Below are 27,156 nucleotides of genomic sequence, written 5' to 3'. Positions count from 1 at the left end.
AGACACATCCTTTGCCTGTTTTTGTCAGGAAAGGATCGCTCAGTGATCCATGTACACTGTAAAAAATTTGTTGGGTACTTCGAACTTTTTTATAACTGCCCAAAGTGCATCTGTGTTCACAGAGTCGAAGGCTTTTGTTAGGTCGATGAATGCAACTTAAAGTTTACACTGCTACGGGGAGATATGGAATCGACGGTGCCGCGGTTGGTGCGAAAACCCGTTTGATTCTGGGAGGATTTTTTCTATATGTGGATGCAGACGGTTTGACATAATTTTTGCAAGAATATTTCCTCCGATAGCCAGTAGTGAAATTCTCCGGTAGTTTCCGCAGTCTGATGTACTTCCTTTGTTCTTAAATGTATTCACTATATTTTACTTCTCTGTTTTTCCATATGACATCGAAGAGAGCCTTAAGATGACCACTAAGTTCTTTACTTGCACACTTATAGATTTTCGCCGGAATCGCGTCACAGCCCTTTGATTTGTTGTTTTTAAGCTGTTTTATGGGGCCTTTATTTCCTGTTCCATTATTGGGATATCTAATACATCAAGGCTGTTATACTGAGGTAATTGATAAAAAAAGCGGCTGGGAAACGACGATCGATGACATTTTCCATATAAATTTACATTTGAAATGACAACGATCTTCATTTCCTAGCAATCGCTGACGCCGTTTTTTTTTAAATAAAAATAAACTCCGATAAGAATGAATCTCCGAAACTATAAGCATTTTAGGACCTACATTTATTCAAACTTTTTTACTTATTTTTATCTGCAGAATATGCTGTCCAAGTTTCCGGAATACAGTTTGGATCACCCTGTATATCCAGAAGTTATAAAGAATATAGGAATATGGAAAATCAATAACGATTACTAATAATTATAATTTTCTCTTTGTTTTTGTTTTGTGATACACTTAACTAAAAACTATATAATATTTTGATTTGTGCGGTAACACCCAAATTATGATAGCCTAATATATATTAATTTTAGTTAATATAAGGTAAATTTATATGTCTCCTGTTCTTGAGGTTTCTTTTTAACACAGACGCTTTGCCTCTTCTTTTCCATAGCTGTTCTAAAGATGCTATAAAGAACGCCATGACTATTCCCAACCCTAATATAATGAATGACGTTATCAGGTCGTTAATTCTTGCGCTCTGGAATGTTTTCTGTTGGCTACACACTGGCAAGTTTGGAGCTACGAGTTTGGATATGTAGTCGTGGACGCCTGATTCCATCATCTTAATAAGACTGCAAAGAAAATATAATGCGGTTTTAGCAAAATATACTGGGTGCGTCTCAAAAGTGGCTCACCTCTATAACTTTTTATTTTCTCAGATAAAAAATCGAGATTTGGTATGTTAGTATGTGAAAATTAGGATTTGACTGACGTATTCAATTGAAGACTACACGGGAAAAACGGACTAAGTCCAAAACAATGGAAATTGAGATAACACTGCCATCTCATGCCCATCAAGTGTCCGTTCCAAAATAGGAATAATGTAACACTGAAATAATGATCTAAGTCCACTAAAATCAGCGATTAAAATATTAATACTTTGGAAAAGCGATCTAAGTCCACGTGAATTCACGGAAGGCCGATCCAAGATGGATCCAAGTCCATATTTCATGTTTGTAAACATATCAACGCATACAAAACGAATGTCTAGTAGTGTAGTTTCATTTTATCAGAAACAAATCGCCATTCCTAAGTAAAAAATAATCTAATGCTAATAATATTAATAAAAAAATAATAATAAAAATAAGAAATAAATAAAAAAATATTAAGAAAATATAATAACAATATTAATAATAAAAATGAAAATAAAAACATATTTTTCTCTTTATTCCAGCACGAGTAATCCTCGGAGTAACCACATACAGAATTATTCCATATGGACTTGGATCACTTTTCCATTGAACCAAGCGAATACGAGTTTTATTTTATCTAACAAATTTGCTACAAATTATTTTTCTTTGTTTTGTCTGTTAATCAGTTAATGTCTATACATATAACTATTGATAAAAACTTCTTACGATTCGCTACATTTTATTATTTATTTTCCTTTAGTCTTTAAAGTTTCAAAATCATTTATCTCAAAAGTAAGAAAATGTGACTTAGATCGTTTTTCCCCTGTAGTCTTCAATTGTTTTTGAACACTTCCTGTTTTTTTTTTCGGAAATGACTACAACTTTTAATTTTAAATGACACCCTCAGTATTTTTTTACTTTATTCGATAGAAAATGACCCTCTGAATCGAATGACATATATGTCAATTTTTGACATTTTCGTATATGGTTTATTTGATATTGTAACATGCGGTTCATAACGACAATTTGACATTATTTGACAGGTATTTGAAAATACCAAGTGTGTGGTATCAAATTATTCGTAAAAAAATGCTTTTTTCAAATATGCTAATGAGCCACCCTCGTTCCATTTGAAAAAATTGGGATATGATTAATATACGATTTCGGCATTTTTGAACCGACCAGGACAAGACACTAAAAACATTAGACGATCACATCTATTTTTCCAAGGCTCCTTGACTAAAACAAAAAAAAATAGTGTTTTTAACACAGTCATGGCACTCTAGATTGAAATTTAAAATACAATTTGTTTTTCAGCGAATGTGTCAAAAGTTGACATATTTTATGTCATTCGATTCAGAGTGTCATTTTCTATCGTATAAAGTAAAAAATTCCAAGGGTGCTATTTAAAAATCAAAAATTGTAGTCATTTCCAGTGAAACAGGAAGTGACCGAAAACAATTGAATACGTCAATCAATCCTAATTTATGTCATACTCACACCAAATCTCGTTTTTTATCTGAAAAAAATAAAAAAGTTATAGGGGAGAGCCACTTCTGAGATGCACCCGGTATAGTAGCTATATAGCTATATACCGAGTGGTGCATCGTCGTTGGAAACAAGAAATCCCATGCAAATTTTCAACTGTCCAAATATTTGCTCCCCTATTAATTTTATACCTAAGCCGTAAATAGGTTTTTAAAGGTCAGCGTATGCTGAGTGCACATTAGGGTGGATCGTAAATCACAAAATTTAAAAAGTTTTAAAACATCGACTTGGATTACCTACCAAAAGTTACCTTTAGTAATGTTGATAAAAAAGTTTATTTAATTTTTTTTATTAAATCACGTCTTCTGCCCTCTACCGGCTGTTAAAAATTGAAAAAAAAGAACTTCAAACCAAAAATACTTGCCTGTTTGATATCAGCTCATGCAAATGCGAATTTTGTGACCACTGCTCTTGCGAAAAGGAAAAAAGGTACCTAAAAATGAACAGGTTTTTTTGATAGATCAGAGGGGGCTTCGAAAATGGTTATTGGGAAAATTAACGTAATGGAAACCTCAAAGCTGATGGGCCAGCAGAACGGAAAAAGATATGCAACGGAAAGAACTACAACAATCCATCCAACATGAAAGCAATTCGATTATAACGACGAGGTCGTAGACCGAGTCGTTCTAATCACACGAGTGTTGTAATCATGTTTAAACGCACGTGTCATGTACAACGTTTTATCTACAACCGAAAAATAAGAAAATGTTGTTTTAATTTCCGTTTATTAGTCACCCACCTTTAACACCTTTAACTACGACATTTGCCACATTTATGCTCAAAAGTCAGTTTGCCCTGTCAAGTAAACGCGAGCACTTTTTGCCCAGAAAAATCATTTTAAAAATTACGATGAGCAATTCCGAAAGTCTCCCTTCAGATGTAGAACTTGCCGCAGTACGTGCCACGGAATCATTATTGCCGGAAACGTTAATATATTTAGATGTTCGTAGTTGTTTTTCATTATTATAGCAACTAGTTGTGTTATAGATTCATAACACCACTAGTTGTGTTATGAATCTCATAACGTAACTGAAATACTAAAAAAATAGTGATGTAAAAACGTTATAACTAAACGGTTGTAGATAATAGTTATTTACAGTACAAGTGTGTTTATGAACATGATTACAACAACGAGTGTGAACGATTAGAACGACGAGGTCGTAGACCGAGTCGTTCTAATCACGAGTGTTGTAGTCATGTTTAAACGCACGTGTCATGGACAACGTTTTATCTACAACCAAAAAATAAGAAAACGCTGTTTTAATTTTCGTTTATTAGTCGCCCACCTTTAACACCTTTAACTATGACATTTGTCACATTTTTTTCTGAAAAGTCAGTTTGCCCTGTCAAGTAAACGCGAGCACTTTTTGCCCAGAAAAACCATTTTAAAAATTACGATGAGCGATTCCGAAAGTCTCCCTTCAGATGTAGAAGTCGCCGCAGTACGTGCCACGGAATCATTATTGCCGGAAAAGTTAATATATTTAGATGTTCGTAGTTGTTTTTCATTATTATAGAAAGTAGTTGTGTTATAGATTCATAACACCACTAGTTGTGTTATGAGTCTCATAACGTAACTGAAATACTAAAAAATAGTGATGTAAAAACGTTATAACTAAACGGTTGTAGATAAAACCTATTTACGACTTGAATTGTAAAATTAATAGGGAAGCCAATATTTGGAAAGTTCAAAAATTGCATGGGATTTCCTATGTTTCCAACGACGATGCACCCCCCGGTATATATCTCATAGTAGCTATATATTTTAGAACCAAACTCTAGCTATAGCTAGAGTTTGGTTAGGTTAGGCTCGTTAGTTTGGATAGCTCCGTTAAGAGGGTATTTATTATATATTTAATATAAAATTTTGGGTATAAAAACAACAATAATTGTACCATAAATTTATGAGCTTCTTGTAAGGAGAATCTAGAGATACCGGAAAAGCTACCGTGTTTTTCGTCGCTACTACAGGTATTTCCATTAGGTCGTACATGCACCTGTAATTACTGATAATTAGAAATTCCTTTCTTGCTACATGTCCTGTAGCAAAAAATCCATAATTCCCTTTTGTAGCTCTTAACAAACCTTCGGTAATGTTGCTTACATCGTTGTGCAGATATCCTCTCAAGTATATTTCGTTCAGCTGTGAAACGTTATTCATAGACTAAAAATTAGGATTGAATTTGTTAAGGATGATATAATTGATTTTATTATTTTGAGTGATGCCATAACCAGTGGCTCGTGAGTTTTGAAGGACATCCATCTCACAGGTTCTAGTTTTTATGCAAGAAATAACATCATTTTGTGATTAAAAAAAATTGTATAAAGTGTAACTTATTAAATATCGCCATACACTCAATTATACAGGGTGTTTAAAAAAACACGTGCTATACTCTCGTGGGGAAATTCCTCACTGTAAGTACATCAGCGGTTATCCTGATGATGCTAACATGGTTAGCGAAACACGCGTCCAGTGCAAAAATAAAAGTGTTTTGGTGTATTGTAGTGATATAATATTTCATTTTGCTAACACCAAAGGTTCCAACACCCAACTGTAATATACAGGGTGTCCCAGAAATAAGTGCAAGTATTTAAGTGGTGGTAGATCTCGATAAAAGAAACATATTTTCTCTTTATCTTTTTTCAAATAAGTCCAAAATAACGGAGTTATTTTACTTTGAAAATTTCCAAAAAAACTGATTGTAATGTTCTTATTTGGGTTCGCAATTACATGCTCTGAAGGAAACTCTAAGCCTATATAAAAAACCAACTTTATTTCGAATAACAATCTGTTCTTGTGTAAATCTTAATAGTAATTGAATTCGGTTAACCCTAATTAGCATATCGCGCGACATCCAATAATGCATAGTTGCATTCCTAATATTATATAAACAACTAATTCTAAACATATAATATAACTGGCCTTAATTAACTTAACTTAAGAAATACTTATATCTAAACTATTATGTACAGGGTGTAATAATATTTATACACTACATGATTTTATGTTAAAATTTTGAGAACTACTGGATTTTTCTGGATTTTCCTTCTTGTAAATTTAATCTAATACCTATGTTGCCATATTATCAAGAAATTATGTTTTTTAACTAAAAACTAAAAAAAGTTCCAAAAATTTTGAATTTTCAATTTTTTTTTTCGCGAAAACAACCTCATAGGCGTGTTTCTGGGGTTGAACTATATTACCAGTTAAAATACTTGCACGTATTTCTCGGACACCATGTATAATGTAATTGAAATCACTAATTTATTCTGAGTGGGGCTTAAGAAACAGAAAAAATGTTTTGAGATGCTGTGATTAAAGTATTTTTGTCTCTCTTACCCTCAAATATATTTCGTCTTGACTATTTCTCGTATAAGCTATGGCATAATTACTGTTCAACAAATCAGCGACTGATCGAATTTTAGTCAATTTAACTGACAGTATTGACGTAATGAAAGCTGAATAAGAGTTGTAAATTATCAAAGCAAAAATCAGAGCCATTACAATCACCATCTTGCCGGAAAATGTTTTGGCCTGTATTAAACTGCCTGCAAAAATTTAATTAATAAAAATAAGTTAAACTAGTCAAAACGAATTAAGGACCATTTTGATAAATTTGGTTTAAACAAAGAATATATATGTATTTAAACATACAGGGTGGCAAAACACGTCAATTTTGTTTGTGAGGGGGACAACTTTTGCCCCAAAAATTATTGCAAAATCTTCAACCCTCTAAGCGGGGATGTCATCCCCCAACTTTTTTCAAATGGGAAGGGGGGTCAAGTGGTACCGCAATGAAAAGGGCTTTTTTTCTCTATACTTTCCCGCTTCGTTTTTGAAAATCGGTCGAGTCATTGAGAAAATATGAAGGATTGAAATTTGAAAAGTTTATCTAAACATTTATCAGAGTAAATGATAAGGATACATTTCTTCGACCAATTTGCTGCTTTTTCTTATTATTTCTAGATGTTTACGCATTTTTTCACTTGCCACAAGGTTGAACGATGAGGTGCGGTAGTTGCTAGATAGCTGTTCTGTGACTTGTGGTGTGTGAATATCGTTAAACTTTTTAACAATTATGATGTACTCACTTGCAGAAAAAGTGGAAATAATCGAACTTTATTTTAAAAATAATGAATGTAGCAATCGGGTTCCGCAGATATTCAATGAATGCCATCCTGAAAAACACTTTTATGGCAAAATTGTTCGCGAGTTAGTAGCAAAATTTCGCGAAATTGGTTCCGTTATGAATAAAAAGAGGCAGAAGGAAAATCCTGTAGTAAATGAAGCTATGGAGGTATTCGTATTGGGCCAAGTTGCCATGGATAGTACGCTGAGTACAACAAAATTAGCCAATGCAAAATTGGCCGGCGTGAATCGTACCAGTGTCCAAAGGATATTAAAAAAACACAAGTTCCACCCGTACAAAATTCAGTTGGTACAAGAACTCAACGAAGATGATTTTGATCGTCGCTTGCAATTTTGTGAAACTGTGAGTGAACGAGTGGCAAATGATAATAATTTCCTATTTAATGTGTGTTTTTCGGATGAGTGTACTTTCTTTTTGAACGGTGTAGTTAATCGGCATAACTGTCGGTACTGGGCTGAGGGGTTTTTCACGATGTGCACACACAAAACCCTCAGAAATTGAACGTGTGGGCTGGTATTTTTGGAAATTCTATTTTGGGTCAGTTTAACGATATTGAGAAGAACTTCAATGCACAAGTCAGCTATCTAGCAACTGCTATCTAGCAACTGCTATCTAGCAACTGCCATCTAGCAACAGCTATCTAGCAACTGCCGCATCTGATCGTTCAACCTTGTGGCAAGTGAAAAAATGCGTAAACATCTAGAAATAATAAGAAAAAACAGCAAATTGGTCGAAGGAATTTATCCTTATCATTTACTCTGAAAAATGTTTAAATAAACTTTTCAAATTTCAATCCTTCATATTTTCTCAATGACTCGACCGATTTTCAAAAACGAAGCGGGAAAGTATAGAGAATAAAAAGCCCTTTTCATTGCGGTACCACTTGAACCCCCTACCCATTTGAAAAAAGTTGGGGGATGACAGTCCCGCTTAGAGGGTTGAAGATTTTGCAATCATTTTTGGGGTAAAAGTTGTCCCCCTCACAAACAAAATTGACGTGTTTTTGGATTTTTTGAAAAAAAAAAATATCCTGGCCGTTATGCCTTGAGGAACGTTTTCGATGGGCCACCCTGTATATGTGATCCCTAATTCGTTTTGATTAGTTTTAATCTAGTAATATTACGATTTAAACCCGACAAAATTCAGAAAGTTTTGAAAATTGGTAGGTATGTTGGGGATAGCATAAGGATTACTAAACCAAAAAGTTCCCACCCCTAAATAGTGTGCGTCATCCCCCAGGACGTTCCTACCCCCATTTTGAATTTTTTTAGATAATCTCGGCAACGGTGCAATTCTCGACAAAAATACCTATATAGAAAATTGTTCTTCATAAAATTCTCTATCAAAAAGATAATTACACTTTTTTTCTAAAGTTAATAATCAAGTTGCAAGTAGGGCGCAAATATAAGGGTTAAAAATAAAAAGAGTGATTTGTACTTATTATTTCCACATCATCCTAGAAGTAAAGTATTTGATGCGTTTTTTTAAAGTGGTATCGCCTGTAGGCCTAATCCACTAATACAGAGAAGAACGTATATTAAAATTCGAAAGTATAATTTGTGGTTACGGCTTTTTGTTAGCGTTAAACATTAAACTTTAAATTACATTGAACTGCAGATAGTGCTAGTCATAACCAACCCTTATATTTGCGCCCTATTTGCCACTTTATTATATAACTTTAGAAAAAAGTGTAATTATCTTTTTGATAGCGAATTTGATGAAGAACAATTTTCTATATCGGTATTTTTGTCGAGAATTGCACCGTTGCCGAGATTATCTAAAAAAACTCAAAATTGGGGTAGAAACGATGTCCTGGGGGATGACGCACACTATTTAGGGGTGGGAACTTTTCAGTTTATCAATACATATGATATCCTGATTATTTCCACCAATTTTGAAAACTTATTGAATTTTGTCGGATATATCGCAATTTGAGCCATAATATTACTGAACTATGAATAACCATCACTCTACAGCTACAATTTTCTGTGATTTCTCTAAGGCTTTCGATTGTGTAAATCATAATATCTTAGTTAACAAATTGCAATATTATGGTTTCAGGGGAGTGCCGCTCGAATGGCTTAAGTCATATCTTGGCAACAGGAGGCAGCTTGTGAGGATTGATATATCTATGTCTTCTTGTAAGCCTATAGAATGTGGTGTCCCTCAGGGTTCAGTACTTGGCCCTATTTTGTTTCTGGTGTTTATCAACAAAATTGCAAATCTAGACATTAACGGTAAAAACTGCCTCTTTGCGGACGATACTAGTTTCACTTGGAGCGGCCCAGATGTTGCGGCACTATATGATACTATATCCAGTGACTTACGCACCATTAAGTCTTGGTGCGATTCTAATCTTCTATGCCTCAACCTATCAAAAACTAAAGTTTTGTCATATAAAAGTACTATACAACCTTTTGTACTTAATAACACCACTATTGACGTCGTGGACTCTGTGAAGTTCTTAGGACTTGTTGTAGACAACTCGTTAAAATGGGACTTTCACATCGAAGCTCTATCAAAGAAACTAAGCGCTGCCTGTGTTGCGCTAAGATCAGTTTCTAAGGAACTTAACCTCTCAACCTCTAGAATAACATATTATGCTCTTTTTGAGTCACATCTTCGTTATGCCCTTCCATTCTGGGGTACTTGCTGCGCAACAAAATTTGATCGTGTTTTCAGACTTTACTTCAGACTCACTGCCAGAATTTCTTTAAAAATTTGAAAATACTGACTCTTCATTCTTTATTCATTTTTGAATCCGTTTGCTTAATCCGCAAGCACATATCTGCTATTCCCGAAAGGCCATCTCATAACTATCCACTTAGGAATGCAGAGCACGATCTTTATCTGCCAACCCCGAGCTCAGAACTAGTTAAAGGTGCAATACTGTACAATGCCAAAAAAATGTACAATCATCTGCCTTTGAATATTAAGTCGCTTTCATTCTTTCCCGCATTTCGCAAAGCTCTAAAATCATACTTACTGGCGAGAGCCCTATATGCGGTAAACGACTTTTTTTGTTGATGTTTAATTATGAACAATTTTGAATTTTAAAATTTTGATCATCTCACACACTGGTCAAAGGTCAAGTATTTAATATTTTATAACTATAAAATTATATCTATTTACTGCGTACTGTTCTAAAATTGTCCATGTATATTCTTTTTGTCATTTTAAAGACTTAATTTTTTTTGAATTGTATTATTTGTATTGTGTATTTTTTGTTGTTTGTATTTTTTTGTGATTTTGTTGTTTGTGAGTGCTTTGTCGATGAAGCTGTTTTGGCTTTTTGTAAAATAAAGCGTTGTTTGTTGTTGTTTGTTGTTAATTGAGATTGTTACTCCAAAGTTATTTTTAAACTACTGGGGCAATAGTAGCGCACCTGTACATAATTTTATAGAATATACATGGTTATTCAAAAACCATATAGAATATCTTGATCGTATGCTTCTAAACTAAAGTTTCAACATTTTAGATAGCATGCTGTATTTTTTTCTCAATATACTGGTTAAAGAACTATAAATATTACTTCTATTTATAATGTTTAATATAGGCAAATGTTAAAATGATGTATAGTTAAACAGTTTTATTAAATGCATCTAAAATAAATTAGAAGAATTACCTTGCATGCTAAAAACTCCAAAACACCAAAACACCGCGTCTGATAAAGCTACAGTAAACGGAACATTCGAGTCCAAGTGGAGCTTTTTACTGACAAGTAGGTACACAGACATGACTATTACACAAATAATACCAGTACCGAGTACAGAAAATAACATTTTTGATCCAAACGGTATTAGAAATATATCTCTAGCTGAATGGGATTCTTCTGGCTTGACGTAAATATTTCGACTAAAAAGATAAATTCAGTGTGTATTCTTTTAATTAATAAAAAATACTGTTGTAGAAATTAAAATATTTATATTAGCCACCGCATCTTAATAAAATAACTAAGCACCGAGCATCAATTTTTAACTTTAAATATATACCTAAAACAATTTTGTATACTTTCTTAAGCTTATACAGGGTCCGGCAATAGTGCGTCGGGCATCTTTAACTCTTAGAATGAGCAAGTTGAGAATTTTGTTTAAGTTCAAACATAAATGTATGTGCTAGGATGCATTTCGGGAAAATATTTTAATTTCTATAGGGTGGCTAAAAAAAGTGTGAGTGGACCGGGATGATTCTTTTAGATGGAACACACTGTATATTATTGCATTTTTGGTCCTTTCCTATCACTTTACATAATCCTAAGATATGAGTAAATATATTTCGATAATTTGAGAGATATTAATAAATAAATAAAAAAAATATATTTTTTATCCTATCTTAAGAAAATTATTAAAAATGCAAGAGCTGTCCTGAAATCAAAACTATATTAGGTATTTACTTTAGATAGTCCGTACTTACTTTGCTATAAATATGGTAATCGTAAATCATACAGGATGTTCAAAATTCTACGTTAAACTTTCTAAAATATAAAATGATTTTTCTTTGTTTTTTTAATTGGAACACCCTGTATATTATTTCTTCAATATGTTTTCGCGGATTTCCTATATCATATGGCATTTATCACAGTAAAATGGTGAAAGAGCGAACAAATTTTTAAAATACTTAAAATAAAAAATGTTCAATTTTTTAACTCTCCATCTAATAAAAACATAATGTACTGGGTATTCCATTTAAAAAAACAAAGAAAAAATATTTTATATATTAGAAAGTTTGGCCTAAAATTTTTAAGATTACGATATTTATAGCAAAGTAATATCTAATCTATCTAATCTATAGCAAAGTAATATCTAATATCTACTAATATAGTTTTGTTTTCAGGACAGTTGAAGAATGTATATTTTTTATTTATTTATTAATATCTCTGAACTCACCGAAATATATTTACTCTTATCATAAGATTATGCAAAGTGATCTGAAAGGAAGCTAAAAATGCAATAATATACATGGCGTTCTATTTAAAAAAAATCATCCCGATCCAAGGACAATTCTTTGAGCCACCCTATAGAAGTTAAAATATTTTCCTGAAGTATAATCTCGGACCTACGTGCTTTAGATCTGCACTTAAACAAACTTCTCAGGTGTTTTATTCTAGGAGCTACAGATGCCCGATGCACTATTGACGACCTTGTATAAATACAGCCATTCTTTATTATACTCTATGTATAGTTTTGGTATTAACCTTTGAATAAGAAGACTAAGGAAGGAGCGTATCAAAAGTCTTAGGTCCACCGCGATGGGCCTCAAATATGGCCGACTTAAATTCCGGTTTATCAGTGCCGTTCTAATTTTATTTAAAAAATGTAAAACTATGATGTAGGGTAGACGTGGGGTAGACTCAATAATATGTTGTTTTATTTGACGTTGTGAATAAATGTTGGTAGTTATTAAAATTGTTACTAAAATATATAATTCTAATTAAAATAGATAAGTTATAATAATTATTTATTAACACAAACATCCGATACGCTACTGAAGCAGGTAAATCTGGTAAATCAAATTGACGTATCTAAATTCTTTGACATCTAATCTTTGACAAGTAGTAAATAAAAGCAAAAATGCAAAAAAAAATATATAATTAGTTAATTTAAGTGAATTTCATAAATGATCGGTTTACTACACGTATGTATATTATATAGTCACTTACTAGCGAAAAGTTGTTCCATTATTTCACTCGATTTTTGCCGAGATCTACCGCACGCTACACAACCAACTATTTTAGAGTCTTTTTCGATAAATCGCGATAGTGTCACTGTTAATTTAAGTTCTGCCACAATTTCCATCTAGATTTACTACCTTTATACAGCTATCAGTAGTAGAATAAATAATAAATAACATAAACAAAGCTCCGTAAAGACTGACAAATCCATAAAATTTCAAATCAAATTCAAATGTGTCAAATGAATCGTCAAACAGAACTGTCAAGGATCCCCACCCTAGAGTGCTTTTTCCGCCCACTATGCATGAATATATGGATAGCATTATGCTCCTTCCTTAGTCTTCTTATTCAAAGGTATTAACCAAAAAATTAAAAAAAACGTATCATAGGGCTTCTTTTTTTGTCTTAAAAAAAGTAAAGATTTGAAGTTAACGTCTCCATTGTGCTGCCAGGGCTAATCTAGACGGGGCCTACTTTGTTTACGCGGAATCCGAACCGCGGTCCTCGGCCATATCATGGTCAATGGCCTACCGACTTGGCAAGTGACTAAATAGACTCTTACTCACGAGATATCCGATCTCATCCGGCCTCGAACCGGCGTGAATGAGCAGTGTGTGACAATAGATTTTACACTTTTGCCTTTATTGGACAACAGCACGATACAGTGTTTCGAACCGGTCACCCGTCCATTCACTAGTATCGCCTTACGTCGTTTAACTTCGGTGTTCTACTGCCCAAGTAGCATCTATCTGACTTCGAACTAAATCTGACCTGAAGCGACGTCAGACTTTGTGCAAATTTAGGTCGGGTGCTGGTGATACGACCGGCAACGTCGCTTTCCTATTAAAAGCGACGTCGTTGGATCCGAGTCGGTAAATACAACGATCTGTCGACGTACAAAATAACAACATACCATTTTTATTAATTTCCTAACGTCGTTCCCACGTTGGCTTGCACGACGTACATATACTTGAACTAGCCCGACGTCTACCCGTTGTCCGAATAGGATACGTCTCACTGATAATCCCTAAAGTAACGTCCAATTATATTTTGTTGTATTTTATGTTCATATTTATAACCTAATTTACGTATCTCTATTTACGTCCGTAAATACAACCCATTAAGTAGCATTTGCGCCCTAATAAACATCATGAACATAACCTAATAAAACGTTTTTGTAAACAAACTTTTTATTCATTTTTTTTATTATGCCTAAAAAAAACTAAAAAGGCATTTAGACATTCATCTACATTTAACAGAAAGAGGTCGAGGCTTTTGCAAAATAATAATAGTAGTAGTGATGTCTTGCCTCCACCCACGAATGCTTTTTATCCGGAAGAGATGCTGCATTACACTGGTGCATCTTAATTTCATTTTTTAGCTTAGGAAACCAGCAGACCCCATCCTCCTCCCACATGTGAGGTACTGGTCCAATTCTTTTAAATTTTGTATATATACTATCTTAAAAAAGTGGCTGCCCATTGTTTTAAAGAGAAAACAAAAACTAAAATATAGTTGCACAAATCCACAAATCACTGATACGCAAAGTGAGGTTACGCGGCGTACGTTGGAATTATATACGTCATAATACGATTGCCGGTCGTCCGGTTTGATGACTTCGGTCGTGTGAGACGACTAATGTCGGAGACCCGGTCGGAATTGGTATATTGGTAGTTCATATTAAGTCGGACACAAAAATCCGCCATGCTTAACAAGTATCCGGTTGTCAGCCATTTTAAAATCGTTTTTTGTTTTTAAAATTTATATTCACATTCCGATTTCTAGTAGAATAATATTGATAAGGTTGAGTTTGGGGGGAACCACAGTACAGTTTTATGATTAAACCAGTTAGAAAATAAAAAAAATATTTTGCGAGTTAATTTTTTTTATAGATATTTTTATTTCATAAATCTACCTAATTTTGAAGGCGCGTAATTTAATCATATATATCAAAAAAGTGACTTCCGTTGACAAAACTGATGTCTGGATTAATGATTCAGAATTATTATAATATGAAATCAGGTAGGCACTTATAGTTATATTCGAGGAGTGATTATGAATCCATTTGTAATTAAGTAGTTTGGTTATGTTTTTATGTATTCTTGGTAGCGAATATGAAACTAAACGTAACGTAAGTGCTTAGCGACGAATTTTAAGTAACTAAAATCCAACGTAATACGACGTTGGTAATTGTTAGAATTACATTCCCTATTAGGTCAGATACCGACGTCGAGGCGACCCGAATCTGTATTCCCCATTTAGGTGCAAATAAGGGTCGTCAAGCGGTCAAACCGACGTTGGTACCTGACGTCGGGTTTATTGAATGCGACGTATACCCGACGTTAGATAACGTCCAAATGCTACTTGGGTGGGAACCGGTGCTTTGGCGTAGCTGCGCCGTTGCCCTTTTTTTGTCTTATATTCTTAAAAAGCCATTTATTTCTGGTTATAATGTAGAGACGTAACTAAGTACATACATTGATTCCATAATGTCATGAGTGAAAGCCATATCATGGTATCTTTCTGGTACTTTTATCACCATGTCCAGACCCAGGTCAACTGATTGTTGAACAACAGCTCCTAAGAGACCATTCCAATTACCATCTGGCGCCTTCAGACCGAGTGTAGGGTAAATTTGTATTTTTTCTCTAAAATTTATTTTAATAATTGTAAAAAAATATTAATGAAATAGATATATTTTTTTCTACCACAGATGATAGTTTCATAGAGATATTAATCAATATCAATTAATATAACAATTATTTAAACTTACTTTGCATTGAGATATGTGGTAATATAATCCAATATTTTATCCATATTTTCTTCATCATTGTCATCTTCAATTAAATTTTCATCGGCTACTGTTGTTTCTTGTGTAAAAGTTTTCTTTCCAAAAATTAAAGGAAACTCATGAAAATTTGCTCTTTTCTCGATAAACTCGAACTGTTTTAAGGTTTTTGTGCCATATTCGATATCCCAAACGCCTATGGAAAACATTTGAAATTTGTGAAATAAAGTTATAACAGTAATATGAATGTGTAACGAGTCAGGGAAGATTTATTCAAAAATATTATAAAATTTTCGGAGTATCGATACTTAATGTTTCATACATGTTATTTAAAGCTATTTTTATTTAAGTTTTGAGACCCCATATTGACTGCTCTAGTCATTAACGCCTAGTTAAAGATATTTATTCAATGATTGAATTAAAGGTATTTATTCATCAGAATTCTACAGATTTAGGTGACATTTTTTTAAAGAAAATTGGCTAGCTTGTATTTTCATATACCGTGCTGGCAACTGTTACTCTTGGGTCGGTATTTACATGTGTGGAAGTAAATCGCATAGGGATCTTATTAAGTCGGAGTGAGAGAAACGCGATGGAGTGCTATTGCGGCGTTGCCGGTACGCCTTTCCCTATCAAGTGAAGTAAAATTACTATCGCAAACCGCTTATTTTTAAGACTTTTTTTTTGAAAAGATAACTAGATAAAATCATTAGAAATGTTTCTGAGCATCTGAAATGGAATTATAAGGATATCTTTAAGGTGTCATTTTTTTTATAACGAGAAAACGTCAGTAATCGCGATAATTTAAAAACTCAACTTTTTAACACATAACACGCCATAACTGAAGAAACACTTTAGATATTGAAACTTTTTTTTTATTTTGAAGTTTTGATTTTTTACAATATGTTAAAAATCAAAAATTGTAAACAACCCATCTATTTACTTTTAGAGCATAGCAATTTTCAGCAGTCGTGTAATTTTTTTATTGATCAAGATTTTCACTTACTGTCTACGAAGAAAATACAGCAGAAATATTAAGAAAGTTTTTGAAAAAATTACAATCAATTATTTCTAATAGATTTCGAGATATCGACTTTTGAATTCAGAGTTCTAATAGCCCGACCACTGCCGAAAACCAACTCAATTCCACTTATTTTTACCAAAAATGCAAGTGTTTCTAGCTTGCACTTAAAATTTTTCAAGCTATAGGGAAAATTACAACGATTCGTTAATAAATAAACAAATAAAGTATTATGAGGCGTAATTAAATTGTGAAGCTGAACGCATGATGTACACCTTTCCCTAGAACTTTAAGTACTGACAGAGGTACTGATTTGGTTTAGGTCGGCCGGTCAACTCCGACAAATCTGCTAAATCCCCTTTCACGTCTCTTAGCAATGTGCACAGTTTCTCGATTCATTTCATACGTTTGGCAACGTGTTTACTGTTCTTTCTTTGTTCAGTACATTATAAACGCATTGTACTCTTCTTACATACGGAAATCCCGACCCAAGACTAACCTTTGCCAGCCCTTAGTATAATTTATTACCGTGTTTTGCAAAACATTTTTAAACATGCCAACATTGTATTATTTCTTATTGCATGGTTTTATATATGCTACGGCTAAAATTGATTGATGAATTGGTTAGTTTTCAAACTGCTATCTACTTCTTAAAAAGCGCTGTTATTTTGTGGGTTAGATGTTAGTTTGCAGTTGTTGGTTCTACTCTTTGTTTAAAAAATAACTGGCTAGTTTGAAAACTAGCCAAGTATCCATTTTAGCCGTAACATATACATTGATATAATTTAATCGTGCATAACTTATTAGTTTATGATTCATCTTTCTTTTGTAAACAAATTTCGTGAAGAGGTTGAATTTGTGTATACTCCACAAGCCTTTAATATTAGAAACTTCACCAAAAAAGGCAGTTTACGAAAGTTATAGTTCAGTATACAGGGTTGTTCACCACATACGACACGAAGTATTGTAGCTAAACGACTAGATTTTTACAAATTGTAAGTTTTGGATTCGTTGAAGGACTATTAGAGCTACAATTTAAAAATATTTTTACAAAATACAGAATGTCCCAAATAAATAAAAAATATCAAAGTTGTATTTTTTTAAATGGAACACCCTATATATTATTACATTTTTAGTTTCTACGCTTAAAATAAAGGTAAATTTGATTAAGGTTTATTACACTTAAACCTTACCGTTTTTGAAATATTTTCAATTTTGTGAAATTGCAGTATAAATTTTAAGGCTTTATTTCTCCGAGGGTATCAAAGTTTTTATTACTAAATATTTACTGAAGTTTATTTATTGATCAGTTATTGTGTTGCAATAATAAAAACTTTACTACCTTATACAGAGTGTCTAAAAATTAATTTTAAATTATTACTAGCTTTAAACGGCAATAATTTGTTTAGTTTAAATGGAACACCCTGTATATTTTATGAGAATCAGATGCACAATTTAATTGTCTATGAAATTGTATTACCATTTTTTACCTATCTCTTCAAGTTTCCGTAGAAAATGCATTTTCTTGTAATTTAGAACCTATTTATCAATATACCCATGGAATACTGACATTTTAGATTATTTTTAAAGATGTACCAAATTTTTAAAGAGTACAGATACTAATATTGTCGATATAGTTCGTTTATTTCATTAAAAAAAACTGTTTAAATATTTGTTAAAAAGGACCAATTAATATGATTCCAGTATTCAAACTACATTAATTGACTGTTTGCGTTGATTAATAATAATTGCTCCAAATACTAAAAAGCTGAATTATGTATGTGTATTAGACAGTGTGGTAAAAAGTAACACCTTAAAAATGATATTTAATTTTTCGACAAATGCCTATTTATAACAACAGAGACGTTCATTTTCATAACTTATTATTATATTGATTTCTGATTCAAATCCACATTTATTTAAAATAATTTATTAACGAACACAATTAAGTATGTAGTTAATTAGTATTTTGGCGGAAATACTGGTGGTATATTTAATTAATGGTATACTCTTTTATAAAGATTTAAATATTTTTCTTTTTGCATACAAATGGGCTAGTAATATTTTCGTTTTCCTAAAAACGATAATATTACTAGCCTGTACATTTTGTACATTTGTTGTTTTAAAAACAATCTAAAATGCCAATATTCCATGGGTATATTGATAAATGAGGTCTAAATTATAAGAAAATGCATTTTCTACGAAAACTTGAAGGAATAGGTAAGAAGTGGTATAATACAATTTGATAGACAATTAAATTGTGCATCTGATTCTCATAAAATATACAGGGTATTCTATTTAATGTAAATAAGTTATTGCCGTTTAAACCTAGTAATTATTTAAAATACGATTTTAGACACTCTGTATAAGGTAGTATAATTTTTATTATTGCAACACAATAACTGATCGATAAATAAACTTCAGTAAATATTTAGTATTAAAAACTTTGATATCCTCGGAGAAATGAAGCCTTAAAATTTATACTGCAATTTCGCAAAATTGAATAATAATAATAATAGTCTAATAGTCCTTCAACAAACCCAAAACTTACAATTTGTAAAAATCTAATCGTTTAGCTACAATACTCCGTGTCGTATGTGGTGAACAACCCTGTATAATAAGAAAAAGAATAAGTTAAAGCAATAATTATTAGTCCAGCGAGTCAGTGAATATTTCGACGACATCAAAAAAAGACAGAAAATACAATTGATACAATTTATCTGTAAAAGGTAATACACACAACTGTCACTGTCAGGAAACCTCTTGTTATAAGCTGGGTGCATTTCAGTTCTTTTTAAAAATTCCTATCGCAGCGCTTGATACTGCCGGAATGAGAAGTGCCGGGTATAAAGTACTTTACGCAGTCCCGTTTCCGTTTATGTCGATCACATTGAAATCATATTAAAATCGTGGCTTTGTTATACTATTTAAATATTTGATTTTTTACTAGTGCAGTTATTGAAACTATAAAACCATCAGGTACGAGGTTAGAGTGATGCAACGCTGTTTCAGGTAGTAAAAATTAAGTAAAAAAACTAGGCGTCGTGCGTCGTGTGGTATAACAGTAATATTTGGTGTTGTGACAATTTGAAATGTTAATAAAATTGCCGAAAAAATCTTAAATCGTAAAGGAGGGTGTAATTAGGGTGCTGTTGGGTGCAATAACATTCAATAACTCAACTTTCCCAAAACAATATTTAATAGCTTCCGAGCTTCTCACAAATGGATTCAAGCAGTTCGACGAAACAAGTAAGTAAACAAAGTGGTTGTACTGGTAAGTAACTGTAAGTAAACAAAATCGTCAGCGAGTAATGGTAGTAGTAGTTTTACATAATCAAAAAATTAAATAGGTATATAATATGAGGGTATAAAATATAATTTGCAATATTAATAGTACACTTTTTTTAATCAACTAGAGCTTAAATTTTTAATAAATATCTTCTAAAATTATAATTATGTATCTTCAAAAATTCTTTTTTATAGTCCCAAGTTATGTCCCCACTAGCAAAAACTATTCTCGCTACCGTAGTTGAACTCATCTAAAAAGTTTTATTAGCTTCAGTAACAAATTATAAAACAAGTTAGACTATCTGAATATCAAAATATTGAGTTTTTTATTTTTTTTTAGAATTTTCACAAATTATACTTTCTAACACTTTTGAATAATTATATAAACCTTTGTCGTATACTCGCTCTATTTAAACACATGTATTTGTATATACCGATTGTTTACAATATTATCCAGTGGTGGCAGCACCGGCGGAGAATTCACCAAGCCTATACAATGTTATTTTTGGAGTATCGATACTTATTAATGTTTCATACATGACAATTAAAGCTATTTATTTAGCAAAATTTGAAAGACAATTTTTTTATGGTTTCATAGACATTGATAATTCGATGGTGCATAGCATATCAGATTGTGAGACACCTTTCTTTAAAAAAATTGTGAGAAGTTGCATTATAATAAATAGATTACCTAATGATCGTAAGACCAATGAATCGTTGTAATACCTTCTTATTTTGTATACTTGAATAAGACAATAATCAGTCAGTTCAGAATCACTATTTTTGCAGTGATCTTCTACAAATTTAGACGTTAAATTTAGGGTATTGTTATCTTTAAAAGGTAAAAGTGTATGCGAATCTTCTATGGACTGTTCTGTTTCAATGGGTCTGTATATTTTACAACCGGATATAATATCATACTAAAACATATAAAAGTAAATATAAAAGATATTACTACTCATTTCTTTTTTTAAGATTATAATATTTTTATTAAAATATGCTTATGATATACTAGAAATTAACATTTAAAAATCATACACAAATATAAATAATTACAAATAAGATAATAATGACTATAAGATAATTTTAATCATTTGACAATAACAAAACATTTTTTTACTATTGTCCTAAAGATAGAATTAAATTTTCATAAAAATAACGTTTAATGTTTAAAATCATTTGGTACCGAAATAATAGAACGTCTCAAATTTCACTAGTCTAATATACAGGGTGGTCAGAACTGTATTCCGGAAACTTTGGCAGTATATTCTGCAGATAAAAATAACTAAAAAAGTTCGTATAACTATATGTCCGAAAATGCTTAATTTCGGAGATACAGGTTGTAGAAGTTTCATTTTTATTCCTATTTTTTCCAAATAATTTTTGGAGTAACGTCAGTATTAGGATGAAAATTGGTGTCTGGGAGTGTTTGACATGAGAAATTTGATTTTGATGTCAATATGACTCCTATTTGTAGGGGGCGCCACTTACATGTCTTTTAACTGTTTTGAAAAGTAATAAATTTTTGTCCGTACCTGTATAAAACAACTGAGTGAAAAAATATACATTTCCGTAACTTTTTACGTAAAAAAGGTCTCTTGGCAGAAATCGCTACGAGCAACCGTTCTTAAGATACCTATTTAGAATGGAAATAGACAATACATGTCATTATTGACAAAAAAATAAACAGGTTGAGTAGATAGTTATTTAACTAAAATAATACATTTGGGAAATTTTTATTTTTAAAATTAATCATAAATTTTTCTGCGAAAAAATGATGATAAAATAGAAATTTGATTTTTCGGGTTTTTTGGCCGTCGTCCGCGTCGGTTAGTATTGCTTTATCCTCTGGGCTAGCATCCTCAGAGGTGTGTTTGCTCCGATTGCTCACACTAGACTGACCAGTCTATTCATCGTGTGAGCAATCGGAGCAAACACACCTAGACTGATCACTCTAGCGTGAGTAATCGGAGTAAACACACCTCTGAGGATGCTAGCCACTCGTGCTAGCGAAACGTTAGGAAGCAATTCTAACCGATGACGGCAAAAAAAAACACGAAAACCCAAATTTCTTCAAACGATGGCCGCGAAAGCCTAAACTACTATGATGATAAAATAGTTTCTGTTAACTTTTGGAACAAAAACATTTCAAATTTATGATTTCAGTCTAATAATTATTTGGTCAACATGTTTAATTTATGTCAATGACGACAGGTTTTCCAAATTTTCCATTCCAAATATTCCAAATTCCAAATATCTCGAGAAACATTACTCGTAGCGATTTTTAGAGAGATATATAAGATATAAGAAAAATATCGTAAATGTATATTTTTTGTTTAGTAGTTTTATACAGGTACGGACGAAAAGTTATTACTCTTCAAACCAGTTAAAAATATATAGGTGACGCCCAAGGATACTATAGAGATAAGGATAGTTCGATTCCTATCTTCCTGCACTGTCAGTTTTTTTACGTCATCTACTGACCGAGTTGAAGTTGGCGCTAAAGATTTTAGACAGTGACAGTTATTTTTGCATTTGACGGACGAGCGCACAGTGCGTTGGAAGATAAATTTAGCGGGACAAAAGCGTTTGGTTAGAAATAAGCCAAAAAAGTGTACTGATAAGAATAAATAGTAGACATTCCAATTGATACAAAAATGCATGAATATTCTTTGTATTCCGATACATTTTTATCAACCAAATTTGGTCGTTTTCTGCTCAGCAAGGCAGAGATCATACGAAAACAAAATATTCACAAGTGCTTATACATTTTATTAGAAAGCCAAATTATGTTGAAGATTGCCAAAGGTATGTACTTTTCTACTGTACGTATATTATTTGTTAAAACCCTTCGTGCCTTTGTTCTGCAGATATCAAACTTACACTTTTTTTTCAAATATCGATATATTGAATGATGTAGATCTTTTGAGTTACCAATAGTTACCAACACAGGTAGTCGCAGTCACAGGGAGTTCAAGCTTAACAGGTGAATGCCCAAAAAGATTCATTTCAATCGGATAGTATAAAAACAAAACAACTCCATCAAAAGGCACTGAGTTTAAAAAATTGTCTTAGATACTTAATATATGAATTTACAATTACCGAGTGTTAAAATTAAAATTAAAATATCTATCTTATTTATTATTTTCAAAATAAAATATATTTTTTTAAAATAAATTATAGAGGGTGTCACAAGATTACAAATTAATTTAAAAATAACTGCTAAAGAGTTTTTTGATATCATAATTTTATGTATTTGGCAATAGTTTACAATACGGTTTTTGTGTATCATGTACGAATAATATCATATCGTTTTATTATCTTGTATTTATTTATTAATAAATTAAGTTGTTAATAAATAAATAAATTTAACCATATAGTTGCTATATATTAGACCATTTGCTACGTTCTTAGATTTTAAGTCCCAAACATTGCTCTTGAGATTTTGTCCCTCTAGAATAACCATCCGCCGCACTGTGGAGCGCTGGTCAGCGCGTGACGTAGCATTCCACGGCGACTACGACAGCGGCGATTTGACGCGATTACAGTCCTTGGGTGAGGCCCTCTACAAGTAGGAGCCGTATTGCAAAATAAAAACACTAAATCACCACAATACACCAAAACACTTTTACTTTTACACTGGACGCGCGTTTCGCTAACCATGTTAGCATCATCAGCAGATGATTATGAACTTAAAATTTGAGTTTATAATCATCTGCTGATGATGCTAACATGGTTAGCGAAACGCGCGTCCAGTGTAAAAGTAAAAGTGTTTTGGTGTATTGTGGTGATTTATTGTTTTTATTTTGCTGTGTAACACCACAGGTTCCAACCCTCAACTGTAAGGAGACGTATTTACATCAAAATTAAACTTCTCATGTCAAAAAACTCCCAGACACCAATTTTAATCCAAATATTGATGTTGATGTGGAAAAAATCGAAATAAAAATGAAACTTTATATATTTCAGAAACTAAGCCCCCAATTTTAGGACATATTACATTTATACGAACTTTCTTACTTATTTTTATCTACAGAATATACTGACGAAGCTTCCGGAATACAGTTCAGATCACCCTGTATAACCCAAAAAATATTTGGATATTATGTTATTGATGTTTAAAAAATAGGTAGGTACTTACCTGTTGGTATTTGCTTATAGATTCTAGAACAATAACTACATCAGAATCAATTGATAGAGTGCTTTGAGATAGAACGTCAAAAACGGCATTGACGCTAGCTCCAATCTTTACAATATTAAGCCATTTTACATAACCCACCGTGTATGAAACTACATTTGCCTGAAGATATAACAAATAAAAAAGTAAGTATTTATAATAATAGTCTCCCATATTCAGGGTGGTGCCTCCCATAAATATGATGCGGATGCTCCAAGGAAAACGACAGTTTGTATTGAAATGAAATTTTGTGAGAATATGTAAGTAAATTTAGAGCATTTTTAAAAATATATAGTGCTCTACAGGGTATCCCCAATAGAACATTATATACCAGGTGCATCTCAAAAGTGGCTCACCCCCTATAACTTTTTTATTTTTTCAGATAAAAAAAACATCTGGAATGTTAGTATGTGACATAAATTAGGATTGATTGTCGTAATCAATTGATTTTGGTCAGTTCCTGTTTCACCGGAAATTACTACAAGTTTTGATTTTTAAATGGCACCCACGGCATTTTTTACTTTATTTGATAGAAAATGTCATTCTGAATAGAATGACATGTAACACATCAAATTTTGACATTTTCGCTTTAAAAAATTCGTATTTTTAATTTCAATCTAGAGTGCCATGGCTGTGTTAAAAAAACTAATTTTTAATCCATGGAGCCTTGAAGAAATAGATTTGATCTTCTAGTGTTTTTCGTGTCTTGTCCTGGCCAGTTAAAAGATGCCCAAATCGTATTTTTAATCATATCTCATTTTTTTCAAATGGAACGAGAGTGGCTCATTAGCATATTTGAGAAAAAGCATTTTTTTACGAATAATTTGGTAACAGACACTTGGTATTTCGAGTCAAATTATCGTGATAATTCGCATGTTACAATTTCAAATAAATCATATGAGAAAATGTTAAAAGTTGACATATGATATGTCATTCTACTCAGAGTGTCATTTTATATCGAATTATGTAAAAAAATACCGAGGGTGTCATTTAAGAATCAATAGTTGTTGTCATTTCCTATATGTACTAACATTCATACAGTGTGTCCACGGATTGACTCCCAAAGAGGGAAAATTTTTTTATTCGTGGGTTTATGAAAAAAGTTATTCTTCATAAAAACTCCTGCTTGAGCTTAAACGACCAACAGGAATATTATTTTTACATATGTATATACCGAGTGTTAAAAAGTCTAAAAAATATGGAAAACGCTAAGAACAAAGTACTTGTATATGTAAAAATACGATGAAAAGTTATTAATAAAAGTTCTAGGGATTGAAAAACTACACCACGTTACCAAATTTTATCTCACTACCTAAAACGTACAGGGATTGGTAAAAGATTCCTCTCCATATAAAATACCATTTACTCTAAATTAACTTAATTTCTTTTTGAATAACTTTTAAATCCTTGTTTACCTTTACGCAATTTCATTACTTCCCTTTTTAAATTAACCAATGGAGGCTATAAAATAAAAATCGTACACGATTAATTATTAAACTTTTTTTTTAGAAAACGAATGAAAAATAAAAAATATTGTTGCAAACAAATCATAGATAATAAAGGCAGGTTGTAGCAGTTGTTATTCCAAAAAAATTAATTTAGAGTAAATGGTATTTTATGTGGAGAGGAATCTTTTACCAATCCCTGTACATTTAGGTAGTGAGATAAAATTTGGTAACGTGGTGTAGTTTTTCAATCCCTAGAACTATTATTAATAACTTTTCCTCGTATTTTTACATATACAAGTACTTATTTGTTCTAAGCGTTTTCCATATTTTTAAACACTCGGTATATACATTTGTAAAAATAATATGCCTGTTGGTCGTTTAAGCTCAAGCAGGAGTTTTTATGAAGAATAACTTTTTTTCATAAACCCACGAATAAAAAAGTTTTCCCTCTTTGGGAGTCAATCCGTGGACACACTATATATTAGGGTGGATCGTAAATCTCAAAATTTTAAAATTTTTAAAACATCGACTTGGAATACCTACGAAAGTTGCCTTTGGTAATGTTGATAAAAAAGTGTTACTACAACGTTTTAATAAAATCACATCTTCTGCCCTCTACCAGCCCTTGAAAGATCGATTTGGAATATCTACCAAAAGTTACCTTTAGTAATGTTGATAAAAAAGTTTATTTAAATATTTTTGATTAAATCACGTCTTCTGTCCTCTACCGGCTGTTAAAAATTGAAAAAAAGAATTTCAAACCGAGAATCTTGCCTGTTTGATAACCGCGCATGCAAATGCGAATTTTTTGACCAATGTTCTTGCGAAAAGGAAAAAAGGTACCTAAAAATGAACAGGTTTTTTTGATAGATCAGAGGGGGCTTAGAAAAATGGTTAATAGGAAAATTGATATAATGGAAACCTCAAAGCTGATAAACAAGGCCAGCAGAAGAGAAAAAGATATGCAACGGATAGAACTACAATAATCCATCCAACATGAAAGCAACATCAATTTATCAAGGAAGCGAAAGTCATCGACAGATATAGAAATTGATCATGAATTGCCTTCCACTTCCTATGACAGTATCAAGAGAAAAATCCAGCGTACAAAAATGTTGTCAAACTTCCTACCCTAGCTAAAGTTTGTGACCGCCTATGGACTATCAGATAGATCTACAGAAGCAGTGGCAACGGCAGTGCTATACGACCTTGGAATTGTCACCAAAGACGATAAAAAAAAACATTACAGATCTCTCTCGTTGTAAGCTGAGAAGAGCAAGAGAGCCAACAAGAAACAGTTTTAAGCAAAACTCCTCGGAAACTTTGAAGGCCATTTATTTTGACGGAAGGAAAGATAAAACCTATGTTATTGAAAATATTGAAGGCAAGTCCCACAGAAGAACTGTACTTGAAGAACATATTTCTTTATTTCAGGAGCCGGGTTCTATATTTTTGGGTCACGCAGTTCCCAGTTCTGTATCGGCTCTAAGCATTTGTCAAAGTATTGTGAACTTCTTCGAAAGTAATGAATATAACCTAGAAGAACTAGTAGCAGTAGGATGTGATGGAAACGTGGTGAATACAGGGAAAAAAATGGTGCAATTTCTCAATTAGAATTAAAATTAGGACATTTTACAAAGATTGGTCTGCCACAAATCCCACAAATTAATTTTGTAATAATCCCACAGATCTAATTGATTGGAAAAAAAATGAAATAACTTGTCCCCCATCTGATATATACCTTCGACAT

The 27,156-nt window shown here is 32.3% G+C and overlaps 1 protein-coding gene across 1 annotated transcript; it reads right to left on the bottom strand.

Moving 5' to 3' along the window:
- Positions 1–983: 983 nt before the first annotated feature.
- LOC115887506 (glutamate receptor U1-like) lies at positions 984–27,156 on the bottom strand. The gene is made up of 9 exons (XM_030906971.1): positions 27,148–27,156; positions 23,923–24,081; positions 20,473–20,701; positions 15,458–15,668; positions 15,162–15,332; positions 10,639–10,868; positions 6,203–6,411; positions 4,758–5,026; positions 984–1,254 (listed from the first exon to the last, which is right to left on the bottom strand). Exons 1-9 carry the CDS (start codon positions 27,154–27,156, stop codon positions 990–992), a joined length of 1,752 nt encoding a protein of 583 aa, XP_030762831.1. The 3' UTR covers positions 984–989.

The sequence above is a fragment of the Sitophilus oryzae genome, unplaced genomic scaffold (genome assembly GCF_002938485.1).
Source record: "Sitophilus oryzae breed Bouriz unplaced genomic scaffold, Soryzae_2.0 scaffold_576_pilon_pilon, whole genome shotgun sequence".
Taxonomy (NCBI): domain Eukaryota; kingdom Metazoa; phylum Arthropoda; class Insecta; order Coleoptera; family Curculionidae; genus Sitophilus; species Sitophilus oryzae.
This window is presented reverse-complemented; position numbering and strand designations above follow the sequence as displayed.

Excerpts from the sequence above, each read along its gene's own strand:
- LOC115887506 (XM_030906971.1), bottom strand. Across the intron at positions 20,702-23,922 it reads CTATAAGCAAATACCAACAG|TATGATATTATATCCGGTTG; the intron begins GTAAGTACCTAC and ends TATATGTTTTAG. Across the intron at positions 10,869-15,161 it reads CATGACATTATGGAATCAAT|TCGAAATATTTACGTCAAGC; the intron begins GTATGTACTTAG and ends TTATCTTTTTAG.